A 23,149-nucleotide genomic window follows, 5' to 3' on the forward strand; every position below is an offset into this window, starting at 1 on the left:
GAAGAAAACTTTTAGAATTTTAAAATATTTTAACAGTTGCTTAAAATATATTAAATTTAGTGAGATTAAAGCTTTAATCAAGTGAAAACATCTGCCAATGGGTCAGAAAAATTAACTTTAAAGAAATCTTAAAACAATATAATTTCTCTTATTCATTTTGCTTGTTTAATTGTAGTCACTCACAGAGCTACTTTTGTATTATTGATAAACTCAACATTACACTAACTCAAGATCTGACAAAGACATAAGGAAAACTGAGGACTTATAAAGGGATCAACCAAACGAGGAAACAAGATAACTAATTAAACACAGGTGATGATAATGAATGAATTAACAAGGAACTGATGAGAAAAACCGGAACAAAACCAAATAAGGGCAAACAGGAAACTAGACAGAAACCAAACCTTGACAATTTATAGTTTCATGAAAATTGATTTGGCCAAAATAAAGAAGTTATTTGGAAGATTATTAGTATTTTTGTCATTATTATTCATAATATCAAGACAAGTTACAACAATGTATGTGAAGAAAGGAAATGGGCTCAATTTTGATTTCAATCTGATTTTAAGCCATCGTTTTTATAACTTTTATTTTACTACAGAATTGAATATTTCTGAAAACAAAGTTGAAAAAAAAGGCTTTTTGCTTTGGATTACTCGCTAAAAAAAATTCACTCTTTAAATGTTTTGCATAGATTCTGTTTGAACAGTTGACATGGATGAACACAGCACATTCATATTGTGATTGTATTGTCAACATGAAATACTTACCTTCAAACAGCATCATGATCACAGAATCGCACTACTAACGTGTGGGGGTTTCACCGCAGTCCCATGCACGAGTGCTGGGCCAGCTTTAGATGTGCATGCTTCATAGCGAAGACTCGCACTGAGACAGACATCTCAAGAGCATGGCTCAGTCTGTGTATGATGATGAAAAGAATCAACAGAAACGAGTGAAAGGCACAGCGTGACGCAGAAACTTACTTCTGACCTGTTTTCCTGTCTTCTGTTCTAGTTCTACCCAGTCACACCTGTGGAAATCCAGGGTTGATACCGAGAGGGATTATCCATGGGACCAGGTACAACGTCGGAGACAAGATCCGCTACAGTTGTGTGATGGGATATGTTTTGGAGGGGCATGCAGTGCTCACGTGCATAGTGAGCCCAGGAAGTGGTGCATCATGGGATTTCCCAGCACCATTTTGTAGAGGTAAGATTCTTTATGCTTACATGGACAGATGGGTTAAAAAGCAGGTTTCCACAGTCATGGAATACTGTGACTACTGTGTGCTTGCAATAGTACACTCTCAGCACTCAGAAAAAAGGTACAAAATAGTCGCTTTACCCTTTTAAAAGGTGCTAATATGTACTCTTTACTTTGAAATATGTATCTTTAAGATACTCAAGTTGTCACTGGGGTGGTACATTTTCAAATGGTACAAATATCTACCATTTTGGTACTATTATGTACCTTTAATATACCAATATGCACCCTTTAGGGGTGAATATGGTACAAAGTTGCACCTTTTTAAAATGTATCATTAGTGACAACTTCTGTACTTTTTTTTTTTTTCCTGAGAGTGTACTGTATGCCCCAATGCATTGTGCTCAAACTGGCCTTCCATTTCCAGTTTAACAAATGAACCTGAAGTAATATTAATATTATTCTCTTTTTTTTTTGACATTGGTAGACAACTTATTCATACCATTTTCCAAACCACTTATTCTATGTAGGGTTGCATGGTGCTGGAGCCTATCCTAGTCTCTAAAACACAGTTTAAAAAAAGTTAAATAAAGTAAAATAAATACACTTTTTTTAAGCTCACAAGCAAATATAACAACAATGTAGCATACTGCAGTTTAAAACGTTTACTGTGGAATAGTGTATACTGATTCATACTGATTTTGTGATTCTGATTTGGGACACTTCCATATGTGGTACTAAATCAGTTACATGCAAACTCAATCTGAACAGTCACTCTACATAGACTTTCATCACAATTCTGCAATGATGGGACTCACTCCAGATTTGACATACCGTTAGTTCTTTGATCACTGTCAATATGAAAGACAGCTGTGACAGTAGTAAGTGGAGGAAGAGTGAGGTGTAAGTATTATGGTGACAGCTTTAGACAAGCAAAATTTGAAGGGACATTAGAAAAGCTTTTCTCTCTTTCTCCTCATCCTCGCCTCATCCTCTTTATCGGCTGCGCATGAATTAACGGTCCGTGACACATGCGTAAACGTTGATTTCAGTGGTGGCCTCAGTGTCTTTTGGGCATTTGGGTCAGTTCGGGACTGTGATCAGTTCAAACTTGATTGGCCACATTTAAAAATAAATAAATAAATAATGTGAACAGCCAAACAGACAAAATACTTTTGCAGTTGTTGGCTGTATCCAACAATGGTCCCCTATAACCTCATTTATTATTCCCTACTTTAGTTCACTTATAAAATAGTGAATGAGAACAAGTGAGCCAGTTAGTACACTGAGAGCACTGGAAAGGCTGTGGATGCCATAATCTGGCACTAAATAATGCACTATTTAGGGGTATGGGGCCAATTTCATATACAATGATTGAATCATAATTATTATTTTTTTTTTAAACACTGATTCATTTAGGAGTTATTGAGTTATTAAATCATTCAGCAACGTTTTACTGTGGCGGAACTACTTTAGCAGAGCAAAACAGAAAATTAACTGGCAATATGGGAGCTAAAAATTTAAGTTACTCCAATGTTTGGTTATTTTAAGACAACAGTGTCACACAATTGTGCTTCTAACTTGTCACTTCATTAACTTCTCAGAAACTGCCCAAGCTGCCATTGCTAGTTATAATGTGATATTTCCAAATTAGTAACGGTGGCAAATCTTTTTGAATGAACAATGTCAGATCCTGGATACTTGGCATAGAAAAGTAGTTACACACATGAGAGGATCTTTGTCACACTCACTGGCTTTAAGTTACGTACTTGTCCTTTGAACTTCTGTATAAAAGTAGGACTGCATTATGGCTACAAATCATTAGTTGTGAATACCTGATGCTTCAAGCTTACAATACCAAAATTTTAGATACTGGTGTAATTTCACAATTTTTGATTTCAGTTTTGAAACCGCAGCAAAAAACTATCAGCCATAAAGTTAAAGCATTATTGAAGACAAGTAGTCTTTAAACAAATTACAAGCAACAGAAAAAATAAATAAATACAGTAGTACAAAGATGTAAAGGAAATAAACAGCTCTCTTTTGCATGGTCTTCAAATCAGTAAACTCCGCTTTTAGAGAGCAGCAGTACTGATCCTGTGTTAAACGCTGCATCAGGAGGCAGTCCTTATATTCAAGCCCTGGATTCATGAATATTCATCAGTGTTCCTTTTATATTTGTTTCTTAACTTTTCTCTATTGGGCGGACAATTCGGCCACCTGAGCAAAAATATTATTTATACCAGACCTGTACAAAAAAGTGTGTAACTTTTAACTTTAATGTGCGATTCATATTTGTAACAATGTACATTTTAGGTTATCTGAGAAAACATTTTTACAGTACAATACACTGCCATTCAAAAGTTTGGGATCAGTACATTTTTTAAAGAAGTTTCTTAGGCTCATCTAGGCTGTATCTATTTGATAAAAAATACTGTATATTATTTCACAAAATAATATTGTGAAATATTATTGCAATTTAAACTAAAAGTTTTCTATTTTAATATACTTTAAAATATATTTTATTCCTGTGAAGCAAAGCTGAATTTTCAGTGTCACGTGATCCTTCAGAAATCATTCTAATATGCTAATTTATAATCAATGTTGGAAAATGTTGTGCTGCTTAATATTTTTTGGGGCCTGTGATATTTGTCAGGATTCTTTGAGAAATAAGTTAAAAAGAACAGTGTTTATTCAAAATAGAAATGTTGTGTTACAATATACAATAGTAATCAAAATATTGGGGTCTTTATTAATGTTTTTATTAATGTGACACTGAAGAGTGGAGTAATGATGCTGAAAATTCAGCTTTGCTTTAAAGGAATACACTATATTTTAAAATATATTAAAATAGAAAACCAATATTAGAAATTGCAATAGCCTAAGAGTTCACAATATTACTGTTTTTTTTTTTTTGTTGTTGTTGTTTTTTTCTGTATTTTGATTAAATAAATACAGCCTTGATGAGCATAAGTGACTCCATTAAAAAACAAGGTAAATTATTCATTAGGTTTATAATATAGGCCTAACATAATATAATAGAATCACAACAAACAACTGAAGCATTTAAACTGAGATCTGTAAGTAAAAAAAAACAAAAACTGAACATGTGAATAGTTATCTAAACATCGCTATGAAGTACAGTTTGCACAATACACCTGTGTGTGACTGTAAATGTAGAGTTTTGTTACCGTTCTGTGCCCATCATCCGCTATTTCCAGCACTTAATCAAGCCATACATGAGGACGTTTTATTTCACATGTCATTGCGTTTGCGTTTGCTCTCGATTTGAGTTAATTCATCCACAACCATTGAAGTATTCGGTTTCTACAGCGACTCATTTGGCGCACATCATTCTCTTTCTATGAAACCTGTAAACCGCATTCACCGGTTCTAACTCTATAGCGGCAGCAGCTCTATAGCGGTTTACCCGAGCATTGCAATTCTTTAGTTTTTACTAGAACTCATTTGTGCGTGTGTGCGGCACATTATTTCGCGCAGCTTTAGAGGGAACATTGGATAGGAGCCCTGAAAAATGAATGTTGATTTCTACATGGTGTTATTTTACTAATTTTACCTTTGCCTGATAATTTCTAACTTTTGTGCTATTTTGTCCAGCTGAAGGATCATGTGGTGGGACGTTAAGAGGAACAACAGGGACAATATCAAGTCCCCACTTTCCTTCAGAGTATGAGAACAATGCTGACTGCACGTGGAGTATTCTGGCCGAGCCGGGAGACACCATTGCCCTAGTCTTCACTGACTTCCAGCTAGAAGATAGATACGACTTTCTAGAGATCAGTGGCACAGAAGCACCATCAATATGGTGAGTGAACTGGCCTCTGTTACTGCTTCTTCATTACAGCACAAGGGATCACATGATCCCTTTAAAGGGTTAGTTCACCCAAAATGAACAATAGCCTGTTTACTCACACTTAAGCCATCCTAGGTGTATATGACTTTCTTCTTTCAGACGAATCCAAACGGAGTTATATTAAAAATTGTCCTGTCACTTCTAAGCTCTATCATTGCAGTGGGTGGGTACTTCTGTTACAAAGTCCAAAACACGTCAAATAAAGCGCACGCATTCATAATAAAATGTGCATCACACGGCTCCAGGGAGTGAATAAAGGCCTCCTGTAGCGAATCCATACGTTTTTGTATGAAAAATATCCATATTTCAAACGTAATAAACACTTCTCGCTGACATCATCTAACTGTCATAAGCAGAAGCCATTCCGGGGGATGGCGTAGGACGTCGGCGTTGCGTGATTATTGACGAACGCAGAAAGAGAACAAAGAAAACCACCAGTCACGAATTAGAAGTACATTTTTGTAAAGAAAAATGTTGGAGGATTTTGATATAAGCCAAGAGGAGACTGGTTTTCCTTTACTAAAGTAAGGAAACTTTGCCTCCTTTGCTCCTGTAAACAAACTCACGAGACTAGCATATCTCAGAGGCGCGTGTGCTGCGCATACGTCCTACGTCATCTGCCGGAACGGCTTCCACATACGACAGTAAGCAGAAGTGAGATAATTTTTTTTATTACATTTTAAATATGGATTTTTATTTTCACAAAAACGCAGCGATTCGCTACAGGAGGCCTTTATTCACACCCCAGAGCCGTGTTAGGCACATTTTATTATGAATGCGCGCACTTTATTTGACGTGATTTGGACTGTGTAACAGAAACACCCACCCACTGCAATGATAGAGCTTAGAGGAGCCAGCACTCTCTTTAATATAACTCTGATTGGATTCGTCGTGAAGATGAAAGTCATATAAACCTAGGATGCCTTTAGGGTGAGTAAAACACAGGCTAATTGTCATTTTTGGGTGAACTAAACCTTTAATGGAAGTAGTAAGCGGATGACTCTTTTTGTGTCTGCATTCAGACAGGATTTGCGTTGTAAATTACATTTAAACTACAGTTGTGATTTTATACTGATTCAATATTATTACAATGGTGAGAGTGTTTATTGCATGGATGTGCGGTTACAGAAAATCAAACACTTTTTTTCTAGGATATTGAAAAAAAGACAAAAAAGTTGTGGATATAAAATGTAATCAAAAGATTTTTTTAGCACTTGTTTTTGGCACTAACAGTTTTGAAGCACAAGATGCTCTTTGGAACATTTAGCACAACTTTTCAGTCAGGCTATTATGGTGATATATTGCTATAGTTAGTGCATTTGATTTTAAAAAATGCTAAATATGAATTTCTCAAGTAGATTTGTGGACCCTGCTGTAGGCGTTATGGTGAGAATCATACCTGATGCTACTCCAAAGACAATTTTGATTAGTTTCTGGGATCGAACGCTCTCCTACTGATTTAATTTCATTTTTACTTAGCTGTATTGTTACATTACACAGAAAGTCATGGCATTCAATGAAGGTTCAAATAAATGAGGAAAAAAATTATAAACCAATCAGAGACATATGTTCTGGACAGCATTCAGTTTCTCTGAAGACAAGTTAACTGAAAAACAGGACTTAATATGCACTTAAATTTTTACAGAGACTGTGAAATAAACAAAACAAAAAACAGGCATGTTCGATTTGGAGGGGATTAAAGTAATACTATAATTCACAATTGAAAACTCTTTCACTCACTCTCGAATCAAACACAATAGCTGTTTTTCAAGACAAACAAAAACAAGATATTAAAAAAAAAAAAAACATTTACAAAACAGTTCATGTTGTCCAGGAACTTAAGCTTCTTGACCATAAAAGTAGTCTACATAACACACTATATTTCAAGTATAGAGATGTCATATGATAGCTGTGTGTGTGAGTAACAGACTGAAATTTAGGTCATTATTGACTGAAAACCTTTTACATTTCTATTATTATTAATATTTTATTTATTTTTTTATTCAGAACTATAATATAACTTCAGAAGACTTGGAATGTAGCACGGTGCAGTCTTATGGGCTACTTTTATGGTGGTTTATGTTTTCATTTTAGGGTGAAGTATTCACTGAAATTAACAAATTACATAGATGGAGCAATGTACCTAAACTCTATATATAGGGCTTTTTCTGTCTTTCAGGTATTGACATAGAAAACCCTCTGATAGAAATGAGATAACATTGATCTCACTGATTATTCTGGGAACATACCACTTGCTCTGTGACTGTCTACGCAGCTGTCAACTTCATGATTGCCACTCAATGCTTTAATACTTTTTATCTTGTTTTCTCTCCTCACCTGTTTCTGTCTGTCTCCTTTCATCAGACACTTCTTCACTGTGTTTCAGAGGTTTGCAATTGTGACCAAATTGTAATTCCTAGCCTAGAGAGATGATACAGAAGGCTCTGTCTGAACTCTATTAACTTCAAGCTCTGTGAATAAACATGTCCTCGCTCTTGACGTGTGGAGCATCGAGGCTGTGTAGTCATGCAGGCACCCTCGTAAATAATTTGCTTTTCCGCTTCACCAAAACACAGGCTTGAAATTACACAAACGTGCTGTAAGAGAGCAATAACATTACTTCACTGGACTGGTGATGAAATAACAGCGGAGGCTATTTACACTGCATCAGAAAAGTAATATCAGAATGTTTATTCTTACCATAAACAGCAGTAGTATACTATTAACACATAGGAAATCCATGCTATATAATCCAGATATGAATGGTAATGTTGAACTTTGTGGAGGAGAACAATGATTCTATATGATAAATGAAGCCTAAAGCATCCACCCTTAAATCTCTGACATCCCTAGGTATGGCTGGAGTACCTCCTTTAATGGAAATCTAAAATATTGTTTTACCTATATCATCTACTGTAAATCCATCAAGTTTATGGTTCCCTTTCAGTCGGTCACTCCGAGTCACGTCGGATGACCGACGAAATTGGGATCTCGTCAGAGAGACCAATCCACTTCGAGTGTAACTAAACGTTTCCTGGCGCCTCAGGGCGGTCACGATTGCTGCCTCACGTGTCTGGGCATTCAGCACGCTGAGGAAGCTTTCGTGGATGGTTCATGTTCTTCTTGTGGGGACATGACCATCTCGGAGTTGCGTAATAGACTCTGTTATGTCAAACATGGAGGAGTCCCTCTGCCGCGATCCAGCGTTCGTCCTGGCACCCGGGGTGACGCTGCGTCGGGTGGAGTCAGAGGTGATTTGAGGATCACGGTGAGGGCATCCCCAAGTGGAGCTCCTCACCCCTCAAGCACTCCGCAGCCGGTGGAGCTGCCGAAGGAGCGTGCTGGGCCCTCTGCTGGACGGGGTGCACCAGGCGTTTCCTTCGGTGCCCCCACTGACGACCAGATGTCGATCGCTGCATCGGAGGGTGAGTACTCTCTCTCCGGGGATGACGAGTCGGCTGCGTTGCCCCTTTCGGGTGTGGTAGCGTTGTCCGAGCCAGACCCAGAGATGACGGCAATGCTTTCCCGGGCCGCCGAGAATGTCGGGCTCGTGTGGAATCCTCCACCGCGTCCTGATCCTTCGAGGTTGGACGAGTGGTTTCTCGGTGGGGGTCGTGCTGATTTTCAGAGCCCCCCCCTCTGGTGCCATTCTTTCCGGAAGTGCATGAGGAGCTTACAAGATCATGGAAGGCACCTTTTACTACCCGAAACAAATCTTGTGGTTCCTCCTCCCTCACCACCCTCGATGGTGGGGCCGCTTTGGGGTACGCGGGCATCCCCTCGGTGGAGCGGTCTGTGGCCATGCAACTATGTCCAACAGCCGCTACCACCCTGCGGGGTGACCCGTGTCTCCCCTCATGGGCCTGTAAGTATTCGTCAGGTCTAACTGGCAGTGCTTATAGAGCCTGTGGGGAGGCGGTTTCTGCCCTCCACGCCAAGGCGTTATTGCAGGTCCACCAGGCCAAAGCCCTGAAAGACCTGCACGAGAGTGGTCACGACCTGGCGGTTCTACATGAGGTGCGTACAGCGACGGACCTTGCGCTTCGAGCGACGAAGGTGACTGCACAGTCTCTGGGTCGTGCGATGTCCACGCTAGTGGTCCAGGAGCGCCATCTCTGGCTGTGTCTCGCTTGACATGAAGGAGCAGGAGAAGGTACAGTTCCTGAATGCTCCCATGTCACAGACCGGCCTCTTCGGCGACGCTGTCGAGAGCTTTGCCCAGCAGTTCTCGGCAGCACAGAAGCAGACTGAGGCGATCAATCACGCATCACGGGATCACTTCCCTCCTCCTCTCTCGCCAGGCAGCGGGTGGTTGCCCAAGTGCACCCCTCCTGCCCATTTGTGGAACCAGGTAAGGGCGGTAGCACTCGAGTCCCCGCTTCAAGTCGTCAAACGCCGGGCTGTCACAAGCCTCAAGCCAGGTTCCTGTGTTTCCTCCCGCACGAGGAGGAATCAGGTGAGTGTTACACTACACAACCAGACCCCGCCCCCTGCCGTCACAGGCCAGGCCGTCACAGGCCCCAGGGCGGGTCCCTGTGTTCCACCTCGCTGCCCCTCGGCGGGTACGTCGGTGGCCCCGCTGGTCCCGCTGGCACGGTCTCTCGGAGCCTGGCTAGCGCTCCTCAGTCCGTCTCGGTGGCTCCTGCGGACCATCAGACTCGGCTACACGATCCAAGTTCAGGGGCATACGGTTCACTTCAGTCAAGGCCGTCGATGCCCCTGTCTTGCGTGCGGAAATCACAGTCCTGCTGGCGAAGGACGCGATAGAGCCGGTCCCACTTGCACAGTCTCGAGAGCAGTTGTGCGCACACAGGGTCCTGGTGCTCAGGCACCTCAGCCAGTTGGGCCTTCGGGTCAACTGGGAAAAGAGCAAATTCGTGCCAACGCAGAGGATCTCTTTTCTCAGCATGGAGTTGGATTCGATCAACCAGACAGCACGCCTCACCCAGGAACGTGCTCAGTTGATGCTAAACTGCCTCAAGACTTTATCAGGCAGGACGGCGATCCCACTGAAACACTTTCAGAGGCTCCTGGGGCATACGGCTGCAGCTGCGGCTATAGTTCCGCTCGGTCTGCTCCATATGAGACCGCTTCAGCACTGGCTCCATGGTACGCGGTACTCTCCGGGTTCAGATTACACCGGCCTGCCGCAAAACCTTCAGCCCGTGGTCAGATCCCTCATTCCTTCGGTCAGGAGTGCCCCTGGAGCAGGTATCCAGGCATGCTGTGGTATTCACAGATGCCTCGGCCACCGGCTGGGGACCCACGTACAACGGGCACGCAGTGTCAGGGGTTTGGACGGGTCACCAACTGCGTTGGCATATCAATTGCCTCGAGCTGCTGGCAGTACGCTTTGCCTTGAGCCGCCTCAGAGGGCGCCTTCAGGGCAAGGACGTTCTGATCCGTACGGACAACACTGCGACCGTTGCGTATATCAACCGGCAAGGCGGTTTACGCTCCCGTCGCATGTCGCAACTCGCCCGCCACCTCCTCCTCTGGAGTCAGAAGCATCTGAGGTCCCTTCGTGCCATCCACATCCCAGGAGTGTTCAATCGGGCAGCCGACGAGCTGTCTTGAGCAGCACTTCCAGGGGAGTGGAGACTCCATACCCAGGTGGTCCAGCTGATTTGGAGTCGGTTCGGAGTTGCTCAGGTAGACCTGTTTGCTTCTCCGGAAACCACCCACTGCCAGTGGTTCTACTCCCTAACCGAGGCAACGCTCGTCACGGATGCACTGGCGCACAGCTGGCCCCGGGGCCTGCGCAAATATGCGTTCCCCCCCAGTGAGCCTAGTAGCACAGACACTGTGCAAGATCAGGGAGGACGAGGAGCAGGTCTTGTTAGTGGCTCCATATTGGCCCAACAGGACCTGGTTCCCGGAACTCATGCTCCTCGCGACAGCCCCTCCCTGGCCGATTCCTCTGAGGAAGGATTTGCTTTCTCAGAGACGGGGCACCCTCTGGCACCCGCGCACGGACCTGTGGAAACTCCACGTATGGTCCCTGGATGGGACACGGAGGTTCTAGGTGACCTACCCCAGGAGGTAGCACTCACTATCGCTTCAGCACGTGCACCGTCCACAAGACGGGCCTATGCTCTGAAGTGGAACCTGTTCGTCGAATGGTGCTCCTCTCACCATGAGGACCCCCGGAGATGTTCGATCAGAGCCATGCTTTCCTTTCTGCAAAAAGGGTTGGAGTGTAGGCTGTCCCCCTCCACCCTTAAGGTTTATGCTGCTGCCATTTCCGCTCACCACGACCCCGTAGAGGGGAAGTCGGTGGGGAAGCACGATCTGGTTGTCAGGTTTCTTAGGGGGGCCAGGAGGTTAAATCCTCCTAGGCCTCCCTCCCTACCCTCTTGGGATTTGGCATTGGTGCTAACAGCCCTACAAACTGCCCCCTTTGAGCCTTTGCAGTCAGTGGAGTTGAAGTTTCTCTCTATGAAAACCCTACTCCTGACGGCATTGGCCTCGATCAAGAGGATAGGGGACCTGCAGGCATTTTCGGTCGACGAATCGTGCCTTGAGTTTGGTCCGGCTGACTCCAGTGCAACACTGAGGCCCCGGCCCGGCTATGTGCCTAAGGTTCCTACCACTCCCTTTAGGGTCCAGGTAGTGAACTTGCAAGCGCTGCCCCTTGAGAGGCAGACCCGGCCCTAGCTTTGCTCTGTCCTGTACGCGCACTGCGACAGTACGTGTAAAGAACTCAGAGCTTCAGGACCTCAGAACAGCTCTATTGTTATGGAGGACAGTAGAAGGGGAAGGCTGTCTCCAAGCAGAGGATGGCCCACTGGATAGTGGATGCTGTCACCTTGGCCTATGAAGCACAAGGTGTGCCCTGCCCGCTCAGGTTGCGTGCTCACTCCACTAGGGGTGTCACATCTTCCTGGGCGCTGGCTCGTGGTGCCTCGCTAGCAGACATCTGTAGAGCTGCGGGTTGGGCGACTCACAACACATTCCCTACGTGTCGAACCGGTTTCCTCCTGTGTTCTCACCTCAAACGGGTAGTGGCACTGAGAGGCCCGGCTCAGAGTCGACTTGCGGCGTCCTTACGCCTAATTCTCCAGAGAGTTCCTTAACCAGGCAAACCCTGTCGAGTCCTCCAGCACTCCGGCGTCCGGACGTGGTGGAGCATCCGGCGCCAGGCCTTTCAGCCAATGAATTCTTGAAATCTGGTGTGAGGCTAGTGCCCATATGAGAGACCCTGTCGGGATCCCATATGTGTATCCCACGGTATGCTTATTAGAGCCGTGTTTCCCCTGGCAGACCACGTTCTGCCATCTCTAATGATGCAGCCTAAGCCATCTCAGAGACTTCCATGTGCTATAGGGCCCTACGGGGTTACTTCACATGTCTAAATGTCACTTAACCCCCTCTGGGAGGAGGTGACTCCGCAGTGTGCCTCTTCCAAACGGAAGGGCACGCTTCCCAGTGTTATCCAAGTCCTACTGATGGGTTGCTCAAGGAACAACAGTAGTTTACCTTCTCTGTGTAGAGCCCGGTCCTATCGTCTGCCGTATAGGAAGGATCAGGAGGCCTACACAGGGCACTGGAAGGGGCAGCTTCTGTGGCGCTTTGGTAGGGATCCCAATTTCGTCGGTCATCCGACGTGACTCGGAGTGACCGACTGAAAGGGAACGTCTCGGTTACGTATGTAACCCTCGTTCCCTGAAGGAGGGAACGGAGACGTCACGTCCCGTCGCCAGAGTTGCTGTACCACCGCTGAGCTGCTGGGTCACCGGCTCTGCTCCTCAACGAAAGCATGAATTAATGCGGTGCACCTGCTGCCTCTTATGCTCACGCTGTGATCAGCGGCAGCTGGATGCAATGATCGCATGCCAATGTCCATTGGCTCGTTTAGTTACACTCGAAGTGGATTGGTCTCTCTGGCGAGATCCCAATTTCGTCGGTCATCCGACGTGATGTCTCCGTTCCCTCCTTCAGGGAACGAGGGTTGCATACGTAACCGAGACGTTTTCTCAAATAATTTAAATCAGACCAAATATGTACAATCAGGTTATGTAATAATTGCAACAGGCCTGGGTTACTATCACCCAAGGAAAATTAACATTCTTTGGAGTGTGCTAAGTAGATGAACATAACTTAAACTTGGGCCAAATCTATCAAGAACCCTCCAGGCTGCCAAAAACATTTCAGCTACTGGATTTAAGAAGAAATATCATGCATGTTCGACCATCTCATGCAATTTACACACTCAAACACACACTAAAATACATGTCCCTTGAGCTGCAGTGAAGTGAGCTTATAAAAAACAAACAAATGTAAAGATATCAGAGATTGGAAAAGTATAGGATAAACTTAAATTTACAGACAGCAGACACTGCTGTGTTATCGAGCTATTGATTTACCTTTGTTTATTTCTCTAACACTTCTGGGAGTTTAAGTAATGCATTTCCTATCCAAGAGGATATCTGAGAGCTTTACAATCATGTGACACAGGTGTGAAGACAATATACTGAGTTATTCTAGCCTCACAGGCACAGCTATGGCATTTAACAAAGAGGTCCGCTATAGTTTCATATGGATTACTGAAACATTGGCTGGTGAGCAGCCTCCAAGCCAAGTCTCTTCCATGACATTCAGAAGCATTTTCAGTATTGATCCCATTTCAGTGGCATTAAAAAGAAACCCTGGCCAGTTTTTTTAATGGGATGAGCAGTATATTCTGACCACAGAAATCTCGCTGCATATTTTTTGAGATGCCAAATCAATCCAATAGACTCCAAAAGGGCAGTGAGTACTTTTTCCCTGATCAGTGTTTGATCTGGTTGTTGTTGAATGTGATGGGCAAATAGGGCTGGGTGATATGGCCAAAATAATTATCGCAATATTTTTTTTTTCATATAAGTCTATATCGATAATTATCATGATAAATATCTTTTTTTATTTTTTTAAGATTTAAGGCAGATTTTTGCTCCAATGTGAAAGTTTGAAAAATCTAGAGTTTGACCGATATTGGATTTTACCGATACTGATAGCTAGGTTGGACCACACTGGCCGATACCGATTAATCAACTGATACTGAGCGGAAAATAAATAGTGCTTTAGAATAAAAAAAAAAGTAGCCTACTGAACGATACTTTGTAAATGAATAAAAATATTAATATTAATTATATATTGATCATTAAATTTTTAAATATATCAGTAAATGTTCAAATGAACACACTCAAGGAACAATACTTCCATTCTATAGCTTTTATATAAGCGGTGGACTAAAACTGTTTATTTGATCACCAAATTGCCAAAAGTTTACTTTAAGGATGATCAAAAAGCGGCATAGATGAGTTTGATCCGTTTTTAAAACAGCAGAGCAAACAGAAAGAGAAAGCGCAATCTGAAGCTCTCTCTATTTGAAGCATACAGACTTTATTAGAGCCACAGAAAGAGAAACGTTTCCCTGAAAAATGCATAATACACAATCTTCCAGCCCAGGGTGAAGTCTTTGAGTACATTAAAGGGGTTGCTAAAAAGAACATTATGCAATGTAATGCAATGTGTTTAAGTGGTTCGAGGTTTAAAAAACACATTATTACGGTGGCCGAGAGAGCTCAACGCACTGCAAATGCTCACAACACAACCAAATAAAGAATTTTATTTGCAGCGCGTTTCTTTTTTTGATTGTGTTGTGAGTATTTGCAATGTGTTTATTTGGTTATGTTGTGAGCATTTGCAGCGCGTGTGTTGTCAACTTATCAAAGTTGTTTTCTTAATTTGCAGGCGTTTTTTTTCTATTTGCAGTGCATTTCTTTATTTGGTTGTGTTGTGAGCATTTGCAGCGCATGCATTGTAAAATTGAGGAAGTTGTTTTCTTAATTTGCAGGTGTTTTTTTTCTATTTGCAGCGCGTTGAGCTCTCTCGGCCACCGTACATTATTTTCCACATACTGTACATTATTGTTGCTCCTCTATGCTCCGTCTTTCTGAAATGCGCCGATTTTTACAAAGCTCATCGCTCTGAGAAGTGAGGTGTGCTCTGATTGGCCAGCTATCCAGTGCGTTGTGATTCACCGAATACCTCAAGTGTGTGACGGAAATGTTACGCAACCTTACCATGTTGTGACGCCATGTCCCGGTGTGACGAGACTAAAACAATAAAACCCACTATAAACGAGGCATTTGTTGCATACAGTAAGGACATAATTACTGATAATAATGACTTATACTGTCTTTTTACGCGTTGCGCCGCATAAACATAACACCATGTCTGTATTTGTGATCGTAGAAATGCCAAACAAGCAGTACTCTACACTACTCAAAACTCGCGTTTGAATAGTCAGTAGCAAATTCTTTAAATATTGAAACGTACTTACAGGCTGTGAATCAGAAGCACCAGACTGTCCTTGCGACGTTGGAATTGCCCCACTTTATAGTGTTCACAGCCATTCATAGTGGTCACATTGTAGGCTACTCTCTCCCAGGTTCAGGAAATAGTCATAAAATGCGCGCTGCACTCACTCTAATATTTGTGTTGTACTGTTCTGGAACAGTGTTGTAAATATAACTTAACCACTAATTTCTAGTTGTGTACTCATTTGGAAGGCCAAACAAAGTACTTTCACAATGAAACGCACAGCATCTCCACGACGTGGCGGCTGCAACAACAATACTACAGCGAAAATAAAAGTTACAGCTTCTTTTATTGCGTATACGTTTGGCCGGTGTTATGCAAATCCTCCCACACTGTGACGTAGACATGTGTGGGGCGTGTTTTAATCAACCTAGTCTCATGGCATTTACGTACCTGGGTGCACTTTTTAGCGAGACACGAAATACGTACCAATAACTACATATTACTGAAGTTTCAGTTTCCTAAAGAAACAAACACTAGAGGCAGTAAAACTCAGACACCTTTTACTCCTTTTCACACAAATTTACAGTTTTGATTAATAAAGTGTATTTTTCGCACAATTACTTTAAGAATATAATGTTATGACTTCAAAACAATATTAATATGCTGGGAGATTTGAAAACTGATGCTTTTGAATGTTAGCATCGCACATATCCAGCCTCGTATCTATGGGTTTTCATAGATATTTGAATTCTGAACCGCCGCAGTAGCAACATAATAAAGACACAGCAATACGTACCTATTTCAACATAATAAAAACACAGCAATACGTACCTATATCAACATAATAAAAACGTGCCAGGGTTCACGTACTTAACCTGTTTTTTAGCGCCACTCAGTGGACATTTCTCTTTGAAACTGTGGCGAAACGTGCAGTAAGGTACGTAAAACAGTGTCGCACAGAAAGTGCACAGAGGTACATATTTTTATGAGACCAGGTTGGTTTGGTTGGTTTTATTGAGATGTTTTAGGAAGGCGTGGCAGTGTCTTAACTTTTATAAAGAATATCTCTTTGGGTTTGAGACTTTAATCCTTGCAACTTTACAGATCTTATCTATGCATAAACAGCATGTAACAATCCAAAGACAAAGGAAAACATGAAATCACATCATGCAACCCCTTTAACAATAATTTGGGACAGATATGATGTAAGGTAATGTAAAACTATATGAATGGCGCTCTGTGGCATTGTAGGATTTCTTTTGGCTAAATGAACATATCAGTTTGTTTTCTCACGTCACTAGGTTTAAATATGCAACTTCACTGACTAACAAATGCATTAATGTGACCAGATGGATATAAACTAATGCAAATAGATGGTAACAGTATTAAACATGTATCACCCAGCCCTATGGGCAATACTATGTGTGTTTATGTTGTAGAGTCATTGCAATGTTCTGATTCTTTTATTTGTTGCTCCATACATAGCCTGCATTTTATCCTTTATCTTGTCATTATGACATTTGTAAAATATGTTTTGTAATATTTAGACTTCACTGAAGGAGAAAAGACAGTTTTATTGACTTTTGGATGATTGTTTTGCTTGTGGTAACTGATTTTAAAATCCGGTTTTAGAGTCAAGCTAATGCAGGTGCATTGGCTCTATATAGGCTGCTGCCGAGTGCCCTTACCTTAGAATGTTTCTCCTTCAGGACTGTGATTCCGTTGTTCTGTTACATGTCTGAGATTCCTTCAGTTACCTGTCTGTGTAAAGTGGCTCTGGTTGAGCCTAATTGCCCTCAGTTTTAAGATGCTGCCCTCATTCTGATGGACAGCCCTGCTTCCCACACTTCCCTGCTCCACCTGAATGAGTGGAGCCAAGGACCAGAGCATGACGATTACAGTGTGGAGCTTCTGCTGGCAGAGGTCCTGCATACCCCCCACTCTCCAAATCTAGTGATTTCGCATGTCTAGAGCTTTTTCAATGCAATGCCTTCCCTCTCCGGGAAGTTTCCAAGGTGGCCAACTCACTTCAGTGGTGGTTGATCCTCCACAGTTCACCTGCAGGACCTGTCTGTTATATACAGAAACGCACAATATTCAGTGTTTCCGCTACATTCATTCTGCCGTGGCGGCCCGCCACACCAAAAATCATCCCCGCCACGGCTGCAGCTTTTCAGTGACGTCATTCGATTCATTTACAGTCTGGTAATTTATAGTGGAGGAGACGTTAGTCACACACTAATTATTAAAAGGTGAGTATAATATAGCGCAAACTTAAGTGTAATCATAGTAGTGGTGTACGTTATGTATAACGATTCGATTCAACCTCCAACATTACACAGTAGTTGTGAAACTGATCGCAGTTGATCTGTGGTCCGTACGGTCCAGACCTCAAGGTTCGGTTCGCATGTGATTAACAGACTAATTGCAAAAATGGACCATCATAGAGTGAACGTTTATCATTTGTATGTGTTTTATCTTGCCAATTTACACATTCGAGTGATTTTAAGCCATTCCAGCGCAAGACGAGGTGAATAGAACTTATTTCACTGTCCGTGCGCTGATTTCTGTGGCCACAGCTGCCGGACACGGTGCCCGCGCACAGATTTATAAGCGCGCGTGAACACCGAGTTCATTCTTCATTCGCATGTCCTTGTGTTTGAACAGACGCATACATACAGAATTGTGAAAATGGACGTCTCAACAAATATTCTCGATAACGCAGTCACTCATCTTCAGTGAACGAAAACAAGTTAGAAAGAAATAGCATGTGTATCATTATATTGGATCCATGCATTCGATCTTAAAGGGACAGCTGCCTATAAAACACATGCTGTTATATATATGACAGAAGAAAAGGGCCCCCCGGAAATACAGCCTGCCGCCACAGCTGGAAAAAATCCTAGAGGAAACACTGTTGTGCAAGGCGTAATAGAGGTTGGTGCAAAAGGCACGAGTCAGGCAAAACATACATATTTCACAGTCGGGCACATGCAGTCAGCTCTCCAGCTGTTCAGACATGCGCTGCATTCCTGCTCTAGACAGTGCCAACCTTTTATCAGAGAGGCTGTGATGGAGCAGGTTTCCAGGAGATCATCTGTGGTCACCACAGATGCATCTAGCTTGGGCTTGCATGCTTAATTCGACGGCTTTCAAGTTCTTGGCTCTAGGACGGGTGCCAGACAAGCATGGCTAATCAATCACTTACAACTGCTCACGGTTTGTTTGGCTCTGAGAGTTTTTCACAGGGATGTGCAGAACTGCCACGTTGTCATTCAAGCAGACTAGACGGAGGTAGTGGAGTATATAAATCATCAAGGAGGGTCAGATCACGGGCGATGATGGCTCCAGCATAGCGCTTCCTCCTTTGGAACAATCAATACCTCCTAATGTTATGAGTAGTACACAGGACTGGCCATTTAAAATGTGCCATGGACTTACCACAGGAATGAAGACATTTTTCTGAGCAAGAGAATTAGTCCACACTGACCATTGTATCTCATCTTCCCAACGCCTGTTGTAAAGTGCTTGTGCAACCTCCCCGGTTCATGCTGTGGTATACTACCATAATATACAGTATATCTACTTGTGGCATATGCTGCCCACAGAGGCTGGTTCAGATCCACCACTAGTAATGTGGTGTTGTAGTCACTGTTACCCACAGCATCAGCTGCTGACACAATGTAGAGTGTACTGCAATCGAAAAGGAATGTCTCTGGTTATGCATGTAACCTCTGTTCTCAGAGGTATAAGGAATGAGACAATGTGCAGCTGGCTCCATTACTGTGCTTGAACTTGAGGATAAGTGTATCGCTGTATACTGGGAAAACAGCTCTATTTCTGCTGTTCCATAAGTACCACCTACTGTTGGAGAGTGGATGTACATTGTACATGTCCTGTCTGTCATTTTTGTTCAGACCATTGTGAAAATAGAATAAAATTTTATTTGAAAAATAAATAAATACATGCATACATACATACATACATAAAACATAACTGCTTGATGGAAACTAAGCTAATGGGTATTCTAAAATTCAAAACTATTTGGATAATACAGTATCTGGAATTATTCACTGAGCAGATAGAATACTAATAATCCTTGATCATTTTGGCTCGTCCCTTTTCTTAATATGACAAACCTCACTTTTCTTTAAGTGAGGTTTGTCATTTTATAACACGTTTAATGTTTATGCAAACAGCCCATAGTGCTGCTAATTTGATCCGTCTGTTGGTTTTATCCGTCTGTTTGGTAAAATGATTTTGATGCGTGTATCAGTACTTTTTCTAGCACATTTTAACAATAGTGGGATAATGTTAATAACTTTTACTATAATCTTGATATGAAGTTTCCATATCATTTCATAGCCTTCTATTTTTGGAAGGCTTTGGAAGTGAGGATTGGCTGATACCAGATTGTTGACTTGAATGATGGCTTGTTGGGGAGAGTTTTAATGCTACTTTTTTAAGATTGGATTTTAACCCTAGACTTAAAATCCCTAAGGTCCTATAGAACTCACTTTGAAGGAGGGACGTGATTCAGGGATCTGAATGACAGACACTTTTGAGTGGCCAAGTAAGCAACTAACACCACTAAGCAATGCATTTTGCTATGAATTTGTTAGTAACTTTACACTTCAACCGATATGAAGAACACACACAAAAATAAATTATTAATCACATTAGTTTGTATGACACTTAATCACCAATCAAACTTCATGACTGCCCTTTTATTAGCAACACAATTGCATGTTTTTAAATCACTGAAGTTTTGGATTATAGAAGTTTTGTCTTTTGACTGCTTTTGGGCAATTCAAGTGACTTATTTAAGATAAAATTGAAGATAAATAGATTATGATCCACAAATCAATGTAAAGACATTCACAAACAAATTCCATAAGCGTATCCATAAATGTATGTTAGGGTGCATTCTGGAGCATTTTTAGATCACTGCAAGCATTTGTGGATTTTGAAATGTTTCTAGCATCTAAATGTGTGAACAAATCCACACTCAATATGCTGTCTTCTCAAGCTAACCAGAAAACGGCTACATTGGCTAATCATGGTCAGAAGTAGAAGAATATGAAATGTGTTTAATGTCAATTGCATCCAGTGTAGGAAGTATCACTAATTATAATCAGTGTTGGGGGAAAGTTACTTTTAAATGTAATGAATTACGATATTGCGTTACTCCCTAAAAAAGTAACTAATTATGTTACTTAGTTACTTTTTATGGAAAGTAATGCCTTATGTTAATTTTGCGGTACTTTCACGTTACTTTTTAAATATGAGCAGGGCTTGATTGTTTGTTTTTAATATAAGAAGTTATATTTAAAGCAAACATAAAAGCCCTTTCACACCAGTGTAATGAATAAACCTCAGGTTGAAGGAAAAGTAAATTCATGTCTGTACAGTAGAACACAGGAAGGTTCAACACTCTTCAGCAATAAAAAAAAAAAATAATTAAGCACAATTGTTAGTTTATCTAAAGTCTTAAAGGATTAGATACATTTGTGTTATTTAACATTTAATTATTGCAGGTTTGCGTCATATACTGAGTTTGTATTCCACAGTTTTAATTCATTTTGAGGAATACTAAATCTGTTTTTTTGTGAGTGAGATGAATTAATATATGTTGACATTTAGTCTAGAACGACAGTCACATCATGTTCACACAGCGCATATAACACCTCTGTACTTCCGATTTCTCCCAACATGGGGACAGGAGACTTGTCAGTCAGTAAATGGGAAAGCAAAGTAACTGGCGTTACTTTTCTGAAAAAGTAACTCCGATATTTTCTTGTAAATTAAAAAGTAATGCATTACTTTACTAATTACTTGAAAAAAGTAATCTGATTACGTAACTCGCGTTACTTGTAATGAGTTACCCCCAACACTGACTATAATGTTTTTTTTTTGTTTGTTTTTTGTTTTTGCTTTTGATACATCAAAGGATCATAATTTGTGTATAATTTTTAGGTTATCGATTCTCTGATCCTGATTTTTTTTTGTGTATGCATGTCATGATGCAATACATATTTATTTCTTTTGTAAAAGGAATACAAAACTATTCTAGCAACATAGCTACAGCCTTCAACATATGTTTAAATAGACATGAGGGTATGGGATTTGGTTAAGAGATGGACAGCTGGCAGGTGACTGGATTTGAAAGCTAATGTTTAGAGTGCATCATCTTCTGACTAAACCTACTGATTACTTTGACTTCTGCAAAGCAATTTCCAGAGCAAGGGCCTTACGGACAGACACTGGCTGACCTGTCATGTCAAGTGTAGTCAGTTAGAAGGAAAAAACTCAGGGTGTCTCTTGTCAATGTCAAACTGTGCATAAAAGTAAATTGAAGTGAGACTGTGCATTATAGTGATTTTATCATGCTTAAAGAGTGCTGTAGATCACTGTAAGTCAGTCTGACTTTTCCTGTCATTATCAATATAATAGTGGTGTGGAGTTGAGGACTCTCTTTTCTTTAGAAAATGTTATTTTCTCATTAGAAATGTTTTTTTTTTTCAGTTCGAATGATTTTTTAAACTTTAATATAGTTTTAATTCTTGGTGACTTTATGCTTTCTTTATACATATTTTATACATATGTTGACAACAACAACAACAAAATTAACCAGCTGACCATCAGCACCAACATTACCACATTGACCAAAAACTAATCCATTGATACTGTTCAAATGCAATAAACATTTTTTCATGCCAAACGTAAACCTCACTGATTTGAGGGAATCGTGGTGAGGTTTTTGAAAGAACAAACAAACATGTAGTCTGAATCTGCAATTCTAAGGATTTGTATTATTTTTTTAATCACTCCCCTTTGCCAGTGCAGCTCCTAATGTTGTCTGTGGACTTCATTTTCAACAGTTATTGCCAGCAGTCATCAAAGTGGGCCTGCTCTATTGACCTCTCTGACTCTGTTGCCAGAGCTCGAATAAATTTGGCTAAAACTTGTGAATAAAATAAAGGCTACTCTCTTTGAAGACCTTAGATCTCTTCAGCAGCTCGACACAATCTTATTTATGACTTTTCTAAACCCAGCATCACAATTTATCAGATTGTCAACTACATTGTAAAATGGTGTTCAACCCAACAGTTGAAATGAGCACTTCCATAAAAATATTTAAAGTGCCCTTATTATGGGTAATGAAAGGTTTCAACCCAACAACAGGTTGACATGCATGCAAGGTCAAAATACACTTTCATTGTCTTATAATATGCATTTACATTTATTTTCCAAACCCCTCCTTTACATGATGCTAATCTGCGGTGACTGGTCTGATTGGTCTCATTTTAATTTCATCATGCCTGTAATGCCTTATAAAGCAGCGTTTGTGAGCGCAGTGCTGCTTTGTGTGCAGCGTAACCAGGGAAGCTCCAAACGCCACACTTAGTGGCAATGAATGAATTTGCATTTTCATTCAGGCCAACGCCAAATAACCCACAAGTGGGCGGGCATTATGCTAATGTTTCATGTTGACGTCAACATGAAATGGCTTGGGATTCATTTTAAAAACGAGTCGTTTCAATGATTCAGAGTTGACACTTTCTTTTGCGAAATATATGCTTTATACACGGTGCACTTTCAGATTTAAAACTTTGCAGGATGTATTTATTCACTTAGAGCTGTGTTACACACTGCATGAAAGGTCATTTAAAAAAATCCATAATAAGGGCTGTCAATTTTAACTCGATGCTAATTATGTCAGATAATGATATATGTCAGTTGATTCTAGTTTGAACATTC

At 41.3% G+C, this 23,149-nt stretch overlaps 1 protein-coding gene across 2 annotated transcripts in view; it reads left to right on the top strand.

The window, feature by feature from the left end:
• Window positions 1–23,149, top strand: part of LOC306882813 (CUB and sushi domain-containing protein 1-like) — a gene marked incomplete at its 3' end in the record, with an annotated part of 412,841 nt that overhangs the window by 172,909 nt on the left and 216,783 nt on the right. For both annotated transcript variants that reach the window (XM_079437723.1, XM_079437724.1), the window contains exons 3-4: window positions 1,018–1,212; window positions 4,825–5,032. In XM_079437723.1, the coding sequence (XP_079293849.1) occupies window positions 1,018–1,212; window positions 4,825–5,032 (403 nt within the window). The remainder of the gene's footprint in view (window positions 1–1,017; window positions 1,213–4,824; window positions 5,033–23,149) is intronic.

Source organism: Barbus barbus, assembly GCF_936440315.1.
Source record: "Barbus barbus genome assembly, chromosome: 16".
Taxonomy (NCBI): Eukaryota; Metazoa; Chordata; class Actinopteri; order Cypriniformes; family Cyprinidae; genus Barbus; species Barbus barbus.